Source organism: Anser cygnoides, chromosome 6, assembly GCF_040182565.1.
Source record: "Anser cygnoides isolate HZ-2024a breed goose chromosome 6, Taihu_goose_T2T_genome, whole genome shotgun sequence".
Taxonomy (NCBI): domain Eukaryota; kingdom Metazoa; phylum Chordata; class Aves; order Anseriformes; family Anatidae; genus Anser; species Anser cygnoides.
In genome coordinates, this window is record NC_089878.1 from 2,330,123 (window position 1) to 2,345,718 (window position 15,596).

Consider the following 15,596-nt stretch of genomic DNA (forward strand, 5'->3'; position numbering starts at 1 on the left):
AGCGGCCGGGCTCCTGGCTCGGCCCAGGCCGCGGAGCTCCGCCGCGCCGCGGGAGACCCGGACGGCGGCTGCACAGGCGGCCCCCTGGGCAGACTGCGGTCCCCACGGTCAGGCTGCGGTCCCCGCGCAGCCCGTGGCCTAGGGGAAGCAGGAGGAGGAAGGGGGAAAAGCAGGAGGCGAGGAGCGCGTCTGGGAGCCCGAGGGCAGAGCGCTCCGGCGGATCCCGCTGCAGGCACCGCGGCCGGCTTTCGGGCGCAGCCGCGCCAGGCCAGGGCAGCCCCGGGCCCGGGCCCGAGGCAGCCCCCCGGCATCGCGGGCGGCGGAGCCGCGGGAGCGCCCGGCCCCACACCGCCGGCCGCTTCCGAAACCTGCGCAGGAACTGAGCCGCAATGGCTTCAAAAGTGGTAGTTAATGAAAAACAAACCTTGCCAAGGAGGTGTTTTTGTTCGTTTGTTTTGTTCAGATTTTTTTTTGGCAATCAACCACTTGAGGCGTCCATAAACTTCTGTAACGGGGAGCGCTGGAAGCTCGGAGCGCATCCACTCCTGCTCTCACCAGAGTGTGCAAGAGCAGAAAATTCTCACACTGGAGTTTGTGTTAGAAAGAGAAAAAGAGGTTATTAATAACAATTAAAAATCCGATTCTTTTTATAACGAGATCGGGGGACGGATTGGGGAAAGCGATGGGAAATAATCGCCCTTTTTTTCCTAGTGGAAATAAGGACAACATGTGAAAATCATGCACTGGAGGAAGAAATATATATAATATATAACTCGAAACAGAAAGAAAATACTTTTATTGGGAAAAATATGTTAAAGAAAAATAAGCATTTTGTATCGTAAAATCTGTCCAAATTAAATGATGTTAACAAAACAATTTACCAGCCAGCAAAATGTCTATGCAATCGGTTCAGTTTCCCCTCAGTTTTAGTAACAAAACCCTTTGCTTCCGTGTCGACGTTTTCAAATGGTTGCCGCTCCTGATTGCAAAGTTAAAAGAGAGTTTTGTAGAAATGTTCAGTTTATAAATACACGAATAAACACATAATTAGCGATCCTAAGATTCCCGTGAACGCACAAATAAAAAACTGGCTGCCAGTGGGGAAAAATGCAAACACGACATAAAGGTGTAGAGGATTCATTGCAAATAAAGTAATTGCTACATATAGATTTAAATGTATTTAATTGTATGCATTATTTAAATGCTCTTCTGAGTAGTTTAATAATTTAGAATCGATAGTTTTCCTAAAAACTTTATAAAATATTTACACTTAATAAAATATTAATCGATCAACAAGCCAGTTGTACTCTTACAGGAGCTTTACTAAAGTCCTGTAATCGTGCTGTTGCCACACGTCTCCGCTGTTAAGGAAACGATCATTGACAAAATGTAAATGAAGATCTTCAGACGGTGGTGTTTATAAAATATCTCATTAATGGGCTTGGATTGAATCTCTCCATCCATCCACATCATCAGATATAATAATAGTAACGAATCAGACAGGGAAGATCCTGTCTAAACCATTGGCATTTTTTTTCCAGAAGTACTGAAGTCCTAAATCACCAATTCTTCTAACTTTCTGGCCATTTATCCGCGGGAATTCGTAGTTCCACATCAAAGGTAAGAACAAAACATTATTCAATTATTCGATACCTGGTGAAAAATGTTAACTTCCTGCTACACAGCTCTTTGAGATCTTATAAAAAGGAGAAAAAAAAAGGAAAAAAAAAAGGAGGGGGGTGTACTTAGATGAGGTTATTTAAAAGAAAAACGGGAGTTCTCCAAACTTTCGGGCTTCTTTTCGAAGGGACCGGCAGGAAGACGGCTGGCTGGCGGCAGCCGCCGCGCTCTCTCCTCCTCCGCTCCTCGACACCGGGCGCGCTCCCAGCGCCGGCTCCGCTCCTTCAGCTCCCGGGGAGCCCCGGTCCCGCGTCCCCGGCCTTCCGCTCCCCTCGCCCCCGCTCCTGGCCCCCCAGAGTTCAGCCGGGCGCGGGACCCGGCTGCCACCTCCCTGCGCTTCCTCCTTTCCCGAGCCGAGGGTAGCACCTGGCCGGGACGGGTCCCCCTGCTCCTTCCCAGGTGGGGAGGGACGCGAGTCCTCCGGCTGCGGCGGGGGAGCTGCGCTCGGCGCTGCCTTTCGGGGGCACGAAGGGAGGCTGTCGCTGCAGCCCGGGGTGGACGTGGAGGAGAGCGATTTCTCTTACCCTGCCCGGGGATCCGCCGCTTCTCCCGGCACCGCTTCCAGGGAGGGCTGGAGCCCACCGGGGCGCTCGGCGGGCCGGCACCGCCGCTCGGAGGGAAGGAGCGGCTGCGGGGCCGGCGGCGGCCGAGCTGCGGAGGGGACCTGCCCCTGCCCTTCCCCTCCCTCTCCCTCTCCTCTCCCCGACCCCCAGCAGCCGCGGCAAGGCTGGCCGCGCCGGGCCAGCTGCCTGCGGGCTGGGGGCTGCTGCCGCCTCCCCGCCACCCGCGGGGCGGCCTGCGCCCTGCCGGGCCCGCCGGGGGGGGTTCTCCGGTGTGCTCCCCCCCCCCCCCAGCCCCTCTCTCTTTTTTTTTTTTGACCCTCCGGCGCCACCGTAAAAGGCAGATCTCTTAAGGGGGCCCGGAGGGGAAGGCGGCGCCCGCCAGGCAGTGAACGGGGAGGCGGACGGCGGAGGGGGGGGCGCGGCGGCCAGCGAAGGTGTCCGCTCCGCCACCGCACCCCGCCAGGCCGCCCTCCCCCGCCCAGCCGCCAGCCCCCTCCCCCCCCCCGGTGGCGGCGGCCATCTCCGCGGTCCACCTTAACGCGGGGCTCGTTCCGCTGCCGGGAGGCCGGTGGCGGGCGGGGAGGGCTCGGCGGACAGGGGCGCCGGGTGCCGGCTCGTTCCCCGGCGCCCCCCGGGCCGGGCAGGGGGCGCTGCGGGCCCTCGGGGCGCGCCTTCGGGTATGGCCGCGCCGGGCAGCGCCCGCTCCGCCGCCGGCCCCGGGGCGCGGCGTGGCTGCACCTTGCACCCGGGGGAGAGGCGTTCGCCAGGCGCTGCCCGCCCCGGGGCCGCCGAGGGGCCCGATCCCGCCTCGCGGCTTCCCCGCCGGCAGCCACTGGAGCCTTCCCCTCTCCGCTCTCTCCGGCCGCTCTCAGCGCCAATCCCTGCGCAGTCGTGCCCTGCCCGCAGCTCCGCTATTGAATAATTCAGCGGCGGCAGCAGCTCTTCCCTGCCCGCCTCTCACCTCCTCCCGGCCCCTCCATCAATTATTCAGGCCCGGCCCGGCAACTGCCTGCAGCCGGGCGCGGCGAGGAGGGCGGCGGCGGGGCCCTATCTGGGGCCGGGCCGCTCCCGCCACCCCGGGGCCCCCGGACGGAGCGCGCCCGGCCCTCGGGGCGGCAGCCCCCGGAACGCCCCCAAAAGTTCCTGCCGCCGGGGGGAGGCTGCGGGGGGAGGCAGCGAGGCCGCGCCGGCTGCGTGGGACCGACCTGTGCGCCCGGACTGGATGCCGGTGGCAGCTTTGCTCTTCCCCAGTCGGTCCCGTTTCTCCGGCTTCCCCTGTTTTTTTTTTTTTTGTTTGTTTGTTTGTTTGTTTTCCCTCTTTCTCCCTCTCTTTCTTCTTCTTCCCCCAGCCCCTCCTCCTCTCCTGCCTCCTCGGCCCACCCCCAGCCCGGCTGCCCCTGTCCTTGTGCACTTCTGCCCCGGGTCTCCTCCTGTCCCCGGCGCCTCGTCCCGCCGCTCTTCCCCTTCCCCACCCAGCCCGCCCCGCTCCCTCCCTCCTTTCCTCCACCTCCCTCCCTTCGCGCGGCCCCGCGCTCGCTTTCCGCGGCCGCGATGTGCGCTTTATTTCTCGGGCTTTAATTTCCTGCCAGGTGGGTCCCTGCCTCCCACCCCGGCGCGCAGCGGTGCCGGCTGGAGCGGCGGCGGCTCGGGCAGCGCGGGGAGGGGAGGCTGGGGGGGGGGGATGCTGCCGAACCGTCGCCTGCGCCCGATCCCGAGCTAAGCCCCGCGACTTCAGTTTGGCGGGGGGGCGGGGAGGGGGAGGGGTGTCGGAGGCGAGGAGGGGTGGCGATGTTTGGGATGCACAGCCCTGGGACGGGAGCGCCGCGCAGCCAGACAGGCAGGCACGCACACACGCGCGCGCACACACACCAAATCCGAAAGCGAGGACAACCCCAAAAAGGACTCACTTTGCCTCGATGACTCAACGCAACTAATAATCGTTTCTCCGCTCTCTGTGGCGAGTCCCTCCTGCCGCTGCTGTTGCTGGCAGAGGAGGGAGAGATTGAAAGTGACACATCGGGGGCCGCCGCCGCCGCTTCCCCGCGCCGCCAGGCACCCGCCGCGGAGCCCGGGAGAGCGGCCTCTGGGGGAGCGGCGCTGCCTCCTGCCCCCGTCTCCCCGGGTAGCTCTTTTCTCTGCCGAAGGTGTGAGGAGCCGTCTCCCTCCCCCCCTCTCCTCCGCGCCGGAGCCGGCGGCCCCCCGCCCCCTCGCCCCTGCCCGCTCCTCTCCGCTCCGCTCCGCCAGGCTCCGCTCGCCACCGGGACCCTCCGGGAAGGGGCGCCGGCCCCTGCCGCCCCGCGCAGCGAGGGCACACCGCCCGACCCCGGCCCCGGCGCCTCGGCACCCCGGGACGAGGGCAAGCAGGGGGCTGGGGGTGGGGGAAGGACTAGGAGGGAAGCAAGCGGCGCGAGAGGAGGCACCGAGAAAACTTTCCACCCTGGATTCTCTACTTTTGATCCATGGACAGAGCCCAACTCAGCCAACTTACAGACAGGCTATAAGCAGTAAGTACGGCGGCAGCTCCCGCTAAAGGCTTCCTCGCCGGCAGCCGGCTGCTTCGGTGGCCGCTCAGCTGGCCGGCGCGGGGGGGCCGTGCGAGAGGGGCCGCTCGGGCTGGCAGCCGCTTCCCCGCAGCCCCGGCGGGCGGGGCGGACCGGGCAGCACCTGGCTGGGCGGTCGGTGGGTGGCTGGAGCCCGGCTGGTGCCCGGCTGCCTGCCCGCTGCTCCGCGGCTGCCGGGCACGATGGGCGCCGGGGCGCAGCGCTGCCGCGGCGGGCTGGGGCCGGGCGGCGGGACCCGAGTCGCTGCCAGCCGGGCGGGTAAGGAAAGGCAAGGCGGCCCAGGGACGAGCCGCGGGCGCCCGCTCGCTTTCAACGGGGCCGCATCGCGTGGTCGAGCCCGGCCCCGTCCCGCCAGGCAGCCCAGGGGAGTGCTGCGGGGACCCGGGTGGGCGAGCGGGGCCGGGGGCGGTGGCGGGCGAGCGGGGCCGGGGGCGGGCCGGCAGCCGCTGAAGCGCCCCTCGCTTCTCTCCCCTAGGTCCGTGCTCCTTCTACTGCGACCTGCCAGCGGGAGCCGCGTCTCCGAGCATGGAGCGGAGGAGTGAGAGCCCCTGCCTGCGGGACAGCCCCGACAGAGGCAGCGGCAGCCCCGATGTCAAGGGCCCCCCCCCCGGGAAGGTGGCCAGGCTGGAGCAGAACGGCAGCCCCATGGGCACCCGCGGGAGGCCCAACGGCGCCGTCAGCAAGCCCGTGGGAGGTAACCGTGCGGCCGCGCTCCCGGTCCGGCGGGCGGCAGTTTGCGGGAGGCTCGCCGCCGGGTGCCGGCAGGTCCCCGCCTGGCCGCCGAGCACGGCGAGGGGCAGCTCGGCCCCGTCCCACGGGGCAGCCCCGCGGGGAGCCGGGCCCGGTGCTCGGCGCCCCCTTAGCGGAGCCGGCGGCGCGCAGCGAGGGCATCGCCGCCGCCTTAGCGCCCGCAGCCCGGCCGCGCTGGCGGTCGCAGCCGGAGGGAGGTCGGGGACACGGCTCCCGCAGCGGGGAGGGGAGCGGCAGCGTTCGCGGTCCCGGGTTTCTTTCGGCTGTTAATAGCGCTTCGCAGCAGTTCTCTCGTTGGAAGAGGGGACGGGGCAAAGCACGTGCGAGGTTGAGCTCTTTCAGCAAAATTCTTGAGCGTTAGTTTTGCAGCAGTCCCGCATTCTCTATGACGCTTTAACTTTTACGCTCCCTTTGCCATCAAGTCGCTGGTCGATTTTGTGCTTAGAGCGTGCTTAGAGCAAGTTCAAGGAACACACGTGGTTGCTTTTCTTTTTTTTTTTCTCCTAAGCGGCTAGACTTCCCGGGAACTTCTCCTAAACGCTCGCTTTTTTTCAGCCGAACTCTGGTGCTGTTGTATTTAATGCAGCGTAGCCTCACGTTAGGAAAAGTATCTTTAAAACTCTTGAAATTAGACCGATGTTACGAGGAAAATAGCGCAGGGCAGGCCATTTTACCCTTTTTAAAAAAGCTTCTGTCTGTATTTGTATTTACAAACGCGCGGAGAGGTAATACTAAAATGTAGTTGTTTATACACAAAGAGTTTGTGTAAATGACATTTCAAGTGATACTTTGATATGATCGTCACATGACTATTACGTGAGGTTTATTTAGCGATTTTCCATTAGATGCTTGTTTTAGACCTCTTTGGTTCAATAGGCTTTCTAATAGCCGAAGTTTGCTAAGGGGCTGCAGATTTTATTTTCTTTTATTTTAGAAACGTAGGATTCATTTGTGTACCTAATGAAGGGTAAGAGACCTCACGAGTTTTTTGTGTTTCTTGGATCACTATATGTCTGTTTTTAAACCTCTTACTTGTTTTCTTCTAATGTACAGAAAAAGAAGAAACAGCTTTGCAAGGAAAGACTTGTAGCACTAATCCACTTACAAATTGATGGAAAATAATTTATTGAATAGCTGTAAAAATCAACGAGTTAATCATTTTAAAAGTGCTTAAGTAGTTATATATGTAGTTTTAGATGTCTTTTGAGAGACCGAGGCATTATAGCTGCTTGATTTTAAAGGGAATGTTAGAGCTAAATCTTTTTGCTTGGGGGATTTATTGAAATACGTTTTAAAAGAATGTTTTTAAATGTTTTGGAATATATATATTGCTTGCTAATAGCCACTGTGTTAGCCAAGAGAAATTCACAAGGTTTTATGATTATATTGGTGGTTCAGATTGAAACTGGCCTGTTAGGTTCTAGAAGATTTCTTACATTTATGACAAAGACTCATTTCTGAAAGCAAACTTTTAAGAGCTTACGTTTTCATTCATTACTCTTTGGCTCATTTATAAGGTCGGTGTAGACTAGAGTGTAAAAGTGTGGGGACATAGGAAATGCGAGAGTACATATTTTTTCCTAGCTGGTGTTTTTTAAACAGTCTGAATCTCTTTAAGCTATTCATAATAAAGTTTATACGTTACTCCTTATTGATACTGAAAGCAAGAAGAAAATTATTCTTGTCTGAATACTTACCTAGGTTCTGTAATACTCAATACTAAATTAGTTAAGGCAGATTTTTTTTTTTAATAAGATAATGGTGCTGTTTAAAATTGATTTCATTTTTTTTTTTACCCTCTTGGAAATGCTCTCAGGATAAATCGACATAGCTGATTTCCAGATATTTTTCCTTTGCTCCTTTTGAAGTTTGATCTTTAAGAATCTGTGTGGCCAAGTGATCTTTTCCTGAATGCAGATCACAGTGTACTGGGTGTTTCTGGATGTCTGCATCTTCGCAGTGAATGCCGCGGCATTAGTAATTTTTTCTGCTGAATTGTGAAATGCAGCTGTAGACATTTGCAGAAAGAATTACTTCTAATATACTGGCAAATTACTGTAGAATTTCTCTTCAAATACATACTAATAAAAGCCCTTTTAGTGCTGTTCCTAATATTTGATAAAAAGGAAGCTATTGAAAGATGTAGTGAAATGACATCTAAGGCTTTACTTGTCATTTTTTCAGATTATTCTTATCTTTCAAGCTCAAGTGCTAATATTAATTGAATGTGAACAGGATTGAAGAAAAAAATGAAATATTTTATTGAAACTAGAGACCATTTTAGTTTGGATTTTGTTTAATTTTTTATTCTGAAATGTGTATCTGAAGATTTTGAAAACAGACCAATGCTAACATTTCTTTTTTTTTTTTTCCATCTCATGTTGGGCCTTAGATATGTAAATGCTGAAATTCCTTCCTCCTTGTCGAGTGTCTTTCTGGCATAATACTGTGTTTCTCTGAACAAAATCCCTGAGCATAGAAAAATAAGCTCTCAGCTAACTGGTGCTATGATGGGATTGATGACATTTGGTAACAAGTTTTATAATTACGGTGATTGCTACAATTATTTTTTCTCTCTTTCTCTTTCTCTCTCTCTCTCTCTCTCTCTCTTTCTCTCTCTTTCTCTCTCTTTCTCTCTCTTTCTCTTTCTCTCTTTCTCTCTCTTTCTCTCTTTCTCTCTCTTTCTCTCTCTTTCTCTCTCTTTCTCTCTCTTTCTCTCTCTTTCTCTCTCTTTCTCTCTCTTTCTCTCTCTTTCTCTCTCTTTCTCTCTCTTTCTCTCTCTTTCTCTCTCTTTCTCTCTCTTTCTCTCTCTTCCTCTCTCTTCCTCTCTCTTCCTCTCTCTTCCTCTCTCTTCCTCTCTCTTCCTCTCTCTTCCTCTCTCTTCCTCTCTCTTCCTCTCTCTTCCTCTCTCTTCCTCTCTCTTCCTCTCTCTTCCTCTCTCTTCCTCTCTCTTCCTCTCTCTTCCTCTCTCTTCCTCTCTCTTCCTCTCTCTTCCTCTCTCTTCCTCTCTCTTCCTCTCTCTTCCTCTCTCTTCCTCTCTCTTCCTCTCTCTTCCTCTCTCTTTCTTTGTTCCTAAACTGAATGTACTTAATGCAAAGGGCCATTACAGCAGCTATAATAAACTAGTGAAGGTCACAAAAAAGATAAATGGGCTCTTAAAGGTTGCGGTTTAATAGGGGATTTAAAAGTTTCAGTGCTGTTTACAGTGTTGTTAGTGTAAGTCCAACGTGTTAGAGTCCAATTCTGGTTAGCCCTGACTAACCCAGTGCTTTCTAAAATGTTTCAGCAGTTACCAACCAGTCTGTTTTAAAAGTTGTATGTAGTAAAGCACAAGTGCTCAGATGTTCAAGAGAGGCAGGTTTTATAAAGGTCCCTGGGGAAAAAAAATAAAGGCTAATATCACTTTAAAAAACATATGAAGCCTGGGAGAGAGTTTAGAGCAAGCAAGAGCACCATGGTGTTGACAGCTTTATGTCCCTGTTGGGTAACATTCACTTACTAGAATTGGCATCTCCTCCCAGTTAGTAATTCACTCCATAAGGATTTAAAAAAAAAATAAAGGATGATTAATGGCTAGGAAACTTATATTTGCAAAACTGTTGACTGCAATTCATGAACCTGTTTGTGTGCGAGTGTACGTGTATATGTATTCATTTGTTAGGAAGAGCATGGAAAATAAGCATTCAAAGCCTCTGAATGCAACTTAATATGCCAGCATAGAGACAGGGCTGTTCTGAGGTTCGGTTTGCTGGAATACAGTGTAGAACTGACATACAGCCAAGGAACATGTTCGGATTTCGGGCAGGAAATTATTGCAAAAAATTTGTCGGTTAGATTAGTTTCATGCAGCCTGATAGTAATACGTTCTTATTCATTTATCTGTTAAAATACGTGATTTGCTATACAAAATATTAATGGAAGAGAAAACTTCCAGACAATTCAAACCAAACTCCGTAACTGGGACGTTAATCTGTAGCTGCAGTTCCTGTGCTTGTGTGGAGTCAGAGGCATCGGAAATGTGGACGCAGCGACTCTTCGGAGCGCTGCTGCTGATTGCGGTGAGCCTCTTCAAGATCTGATGTATCAGAGCCTTGACTGCTTAGGTGGAGTGAGAAATCTGGTCTGGTATCTCTCTGGGGCAACAAAAACGTTGACCAAGGATAGTTAAAGAGTTTGTCAAAATCCTTTCTAACTATTTCTGCAAAAATGTCGTAGGGTTTTTGCTACCTTTTGTACCTTTTACAAGGATTTAATGTACTTTAGTGGAGAGAAAAATCCACTTGTGTGCAGCCGGAAGAGTACAGCTTGATCAAATCTGCTCCTCTGTTCTAACCGGTTAGGTGGCATTAAGCTCTGAATGGGATCCAGAAAGAAGGAAGCGTGTTCCAGTTGTCCTTACAAATTGAGCAAATCGAAAGGTTAAGATTTCGGCAGTCTTTGTACCTAGATGAAGAGTATATTCTTGCTGCCTGGAAGAAGTCCGCAGCTATTTGAAAAAACTGAACGTATGGAGGTACAGAGGCACGGAAGCCACGGATCCCTGTTAGTGTGGGAACCAGCAGTGCATGAACATGTTTTATGTTTTATCCGTTGTAGCGTAGTTGGAAAATGTTGTCCTTTGTTTCGGTATAATTAAGTAGGAATTATGAGGAAATGTAATCATTTTACGCATTTCTGACGTGTAATGAGGAAGAGACTTTTAGTTTAATGTGAACCTTAAGAAAAGCAAGACAGGGATTTCTTTTCCATGACCAATGCTTAAAAATGAGTTTCTGGTCTTTTTGCTGATTCTCTCCTCCCCCTTTTCCAATCAGATTATGTCACATAAATAGAATAAACAGAACTATCACTCCTGGAGGGCCATGTAGTGTATCATCTGTATTTTTGCTAAGGTAGAAAAATAGCCTTTCTTTATCTGTTTTTGGTAGTTGGCCTGTTATTAAAGTAAAGACGCAGTTGGTTAAAATATACGTGCAATTGAACATACACATTAAACAGAATATAGGGTATCTACCCATTCAGTGACCTAGGCATAATTTGATGTTTAGAGTAATTTTGGAACTCTAAGTTGCATCTGCAGAAAGCCACTGACAATTTTGAATTCAAGATTTAAGATTAGCTGTAGCAAGATTTTATTTTTTCCCGCAACAGTTCCTAAGTATTTAGAGTCATCTCCCCGCTTCCTCCCCACCCCAGACACATAGCCGCGTTAGTTAGCTAGATGCTATTGTTCTCATCATGAGCCAAAGGAAAGAAAAAGAAAGCAACATCTTTGAAAAAGTCAGTTGAATTCTTCTCCCCCCTCCTTTTATAAATTGGGTCCTGCCTTTTCTTAGTGTCACTGGGATAGTCAGAGTAGATTTATCATCAATTATTTATAGGACACTTATTTGAAAACTCCTGCTAGGGTGATTCAGGGTCTGCCCAGGATTCTCTTTATGCCTGTAGAAGATAGCAAAATCATATTTAAAATGACCAAGATGCCAGTGAGGAAACATACTTTTGAGAAATTAGTTAGTGAAATATTTCTCATTCCAAATTTAGATGAAGAATTTGGACATTGAAGGAAGAAAAACAGTATTAACCTTTTATTGTTAAGAATAAACACTTGAAGTTGAGGTGTAAAGATTCATTTCCTTTCCTAAAAGATTAATTTTGGAGAGTATTTATATTCTGTTTAAATTATTTTACTGTGCAAAATATTATGTCTAGATTTAAAAATAGAAGGTACCTGGCATAGCGTAATTTTAATCAAGTTGTCATTTCAACAGACTACTGTCATCCTTACAGTTTCTGGTTTGTAGCACAGGCTTTCAGATGATACCTTAAAATAACTTAAAAAGTATTTGAGTTTAATGCTCTTAGTTAGGATGCTAGTCTGAATATTTATTTTTGCAGTTGATTTCCATTATTACTGTATTCCTTGAAGCTGTCTGTCTGGCATGGAGAGGAAAAGGGACACAAAAGTGGTTTTGTCACTCACGGTGACACGGGAGATGGTAAGGCAGCATGGCATCTATGGTGGTATAGGCTGCGGACAGCTTTACTGCAGCCATGTACTTGTATTCGCCAAACAGCTGCACGACCTGTTTAGGAAAATTCTTTTTGTGTGTGTGATCAAGCAGTCCCCAACCTGCTTTTAAATCCTATTTTTAAACTTCTCAAAATAACTGAAAATCTCTAAAACGTAAGATTTTTTTTTGAATCCCAAATTGCAAAGCATAGATAAGCTAGGCCTTTAATTACCGTCCTTCATCATAATGTAGCTAAATTAGTAAGTACTGCTGTGTTCTGGATTAAAGGCACAGTTTTCCAAGGTATGAAGTATTCCCGACTCCCTTTGAACTGATACGGTTGGGGTTTGTTCAAGATAACCTGTGCCTGATGCAGGCTCTCAGTAACTACCGACCAAGCGTCATCTCCTTTTGAAGCACACGGCAGCTTTCTAACCAGCCCAGTGTATTGAACGATGAATCGATGCCCTGTCTACCTCTGGAAAAATTGTCCTGGGGTAATTGGTTCCTACTGTATCGAATGTGCTGGGTCATGTGCATTGATCCACATGATGACATGTGTCACTAAAGCAGATTTAAGAAACAGTCACAACAGACAAAAGGCAGCTGCGTAGTTGATGGCTTCTGAGAAATATTTCCTAGCCTCTAGCCACACTAAAAAAAATTGTCACCCACCAAGTGTAGTACTTGTTGCAGAATGCTCAGCAGCGACGTACCTGCTCTTGGCTTACATACAAATGAGTTTAAGTTGATTAGTGGTACAAAACACAGAATATACACTTTGCCATTTAATTCGGGAAGAATTGTTAGCCCATCTAGCTGAGGGTCTTGTGGCCATTCACAAAGTGTTAACTGCTTTAATGTGCAATATGTTTTCTGCCAGCAAGTGATGTTGTCGATACTGTCGCAGTTCTACAGTTAGGGTGTTGTTTTTTTTTTGAGTTCCTACGCTTTGTACAAAAGCATGTATTGCAGCTGTTATGTGTACTTTGTCTCCCGTCTTCATTTGCATTGATCCAAATTTTAGTGTGGGAAGAATATGTCATGTAGTATTGCCAATTTTATTTCCTTTATTTTAGAGATTATTTTTTTAATGTAAACTAGTATTTTAAGTTTGTTTTTGACCTGTGCAAGCTCTGCTGGTATCCCCTGAAGATTTACAAATATACCAAAATGTCAGCATTTATCTTTTAGCAATATATTTATATTTAAGGCTGCTGACATTGTAAAGCCCTTGCAAACAATGCTTGAACAGTTTTTGGTTTGTTTTATTTTTTGAAACTTGATTTTCTCTGATTTTTAAAGATGTTAACACCGATGTTGCTAGTATCAAGGATTTATTTAAAACCCTCCAGGAATCTTTTCTGCTTGGAATAAGACTTCCCAAATTACTTACAGGGTTGCTTAAAAGACTGAGTGGGAGCCCTGCATTGCTGCTATCGTAATCCGAATGCCAGGGCAGAGATTGCACGTCTGAATCCAAGATATGTTTTATATTTCCTGTCAAATGCTAAATGATCATTGGTGTTACATGCAGAGATGTTAGGAAAAAGGAAATAGGACTGCCATCATTTGTAGAAGCTGTATGAAGGAAACAGAGAGAATTTGAAAAAAAGAGACAGGTAGCTCTAGATAAATGCTTAAGGATATTACTTGTTTTCTAAATAGAAAATTACCTGCCTAATAGTTTAAACCTTGTCAGTCATTTTGCTTTACCTGATGTCCTTGTATCAGATGGGCATGCAATATTAAACAGTCTCAGTACAACTATATGTTGTTAGTAGCAGTGCCAGCAAGGTAAAAAGGCTCAGAAAAAGCTTAATAAAAATAACCTGTCAGACTGTTTTGTATGAAGCTGAGGCATCTCATGAGATAACCATACACCCACTGCATTTTCACAGTGCAGTAGAAATGTCTCCCACTGATATATGCTCCCTTCTTATTTATTCCCCAAAGACACCCAGCGAGATGAAAAGACACTGACAGTAAACCTTTTCAAAAGTACTAAATCTGGCAAGAAATGTCTGAGGGGAGTGTTTTGTGTATTAGAACCTTGACTTGTATCACTGCATACAGCCACAAGGTTACCTTCTTTCTTCTGTCTCCCTTTTTAAGATGATCTGTTTCTATTTGTATTACGCTGAGGTGCAACAAGATGCGTCGGCCTTTGCTTATGTATGGCGGGCATTTCACCCTCTAGAAGTTGCTGACTTTGTCTACATTTGTACTGAAACTTCAGATAAGTGAGGAAACTTAAATATAACTATTTACCATCTTAGTAATCTAAACTCACAGTGTTTTGTCATAAATTTAGCTGACAGGCATATATTGGAAATGAAGCATGTCATTTTCAAAACTATAACCAGACTATTCTTCCAAAGTAATATAAATTCATATTTTGAGCATATTTTGGTTTACATGTGTTCCTATTATTTATATATTAAAATTAGATGTGCACAATTTCCAGCCTTATTATTTTGAATGGTTATTAAGAAATGTAGTTATAAATTATGAGTTATACAATACTTTGGAGTAAAAGGTGATTTTCATAATGTCTTTTCCCAACTTACAAATAACTTTTTTTGCCATAATACAAACATGCTAGCAGAGCAACATGATAGATGTCTCTTTAAGTATCGTAGTAAAAGAAAATGACTTGTATTCTGAGGCTGTGGATAGTTTATGTTGTTTTGGACCCATTTCCCAAGCAGTGATCGAAAACAGATTACAATAACAATTATACAGTCAGAAGATGCAATATCCATTTCTGCTTTAATTGAATGAAAGAATAATAAAAACATCATTAAGAAAAATGAGGTGGACCTGTCATACACTCTACCAATTTTTAGACTTGGAGAAAATGCAGAGTAACAGAAGTATGGGCTTTTTTTTCCTTTTTTTTTTTTTTTAACTTGAGTTTGTTGCTCAAGCTCTGGATGGTAGACTTCATACAGGCTGCTGTGAGCAAGTGTGCAGTAAATAGGCATATTGCTTGATAGTAAAACATTATCTGGGTGCCTGGGTTTGGCTTAATAATGAATACAATGTTTCTGTCATTGGTTCGAGCCTTCTTGATTATATTAGTATGAACACAGTGTCATACTGACCTGCCAAATAGATGAGTTCAGAGAATGCCAAGGACAGGTGGAAAGTAGTAATAAATAAATAAATAAATAAATAGAATCCTCCTTCAAAATAAAGTGCTGTGCTACTTCAAGGGGGAAAAAAAATGCTCTGATTTCTTCCAATTTTTTGCCTCTCCAAATCTGTGGATATGGGTGCCAGTAGAAGTACCAAATCTCTTAGACTATTGCTAGCTGGGACAGACTCTTGGGTGACCCTTTAGCTGTCTCACAAACTCTGTCTTTCATTGCAGCCCTACAGATGGAAAGGCCCTGTGCCAGGCAGCATGCGTAAGCCATGTTGCCCTTGAAGTAGGACCTCATTGTAGGTGAAGGTCCAAGGCTTAGGAAACCTGCCTCTCCATTTTCTCCAAAGCTGAGTCCCAGAGCTGCAAGCAGAGGTGTTCTTTCTGCTGTACATACGTGGAAAGAGATCCTCGCTGCAGCAGCCTTGGCTCTAGTCAGGTGCCATGCAGCTTCATAAATCAACATTTGGAGTGGCATCCGGAAATGAACTGGGAGCCAGTTCAGTCTTTGGAGAGCAGATGTAATCTGCTCTCTTTGGCTGACACCTCCGAGCAAGCACATGCCTTTGCACTAGCAGGAGTATCTGATTCTCCAGTGTGGCTCAGAGTATGCAGTGCTGCAGCAATTCAGCTTGCTCAGCCCCAAAAGCATGGATTGCTGGCTCTTAACCAGTGAATCCACACATAGTAGGTTGGCCTGACCGGGTCCTTTGCACTTGCTCCCCAAAATGTAGCATACTGGCTAAACAGAGTAAGTGTGCTGTGTGTACTTGAGAAAGGGAATATACCTATTGATTCTTGTTCCTTGACCTCATGACTTGATTGACAAAGATGTGGTATTTATTAAAAACTGGGAGATTGATGTGACCTTCTGGCTGTT

At 48.2% G+C, this 15,596-nt stretch overlaps 1 protein-coding gene across 2 annotated transcripts in view; it reads left to right on the forward strand.

Moving 5' to 3' along the window:
* Positions 1–3,965: 3,965 nt before the first annotated feature.
* The window catches only part of SATB2 (SATB homeobox 2), a 132,453-nt gene continuing 120,822 nt past the window's right edge, over positions 3,966–15,596 (forward strand). The window contains exons 1-2 of one of the 2 annotated variants that reach the window (XM_066999208.1): positions 3,966–4,747; positions 5,280–5,498. In XM_066999208.1, the coding sequence (XP_066855309.1) occupies positions 5,330–5,498 (169 nt within the window). In that variant the 5' untranslated portion in view covers positions 3,966–4,747; positions 5,280–5,329. Of the gene's footprint in view, positions 4,748–5,279; positions 5,499–5,650; positions 5,752–15,596 lie in introns of those variants that run through there. The other variant, XM_066999209.1, reaches the window with a different exon arrangement.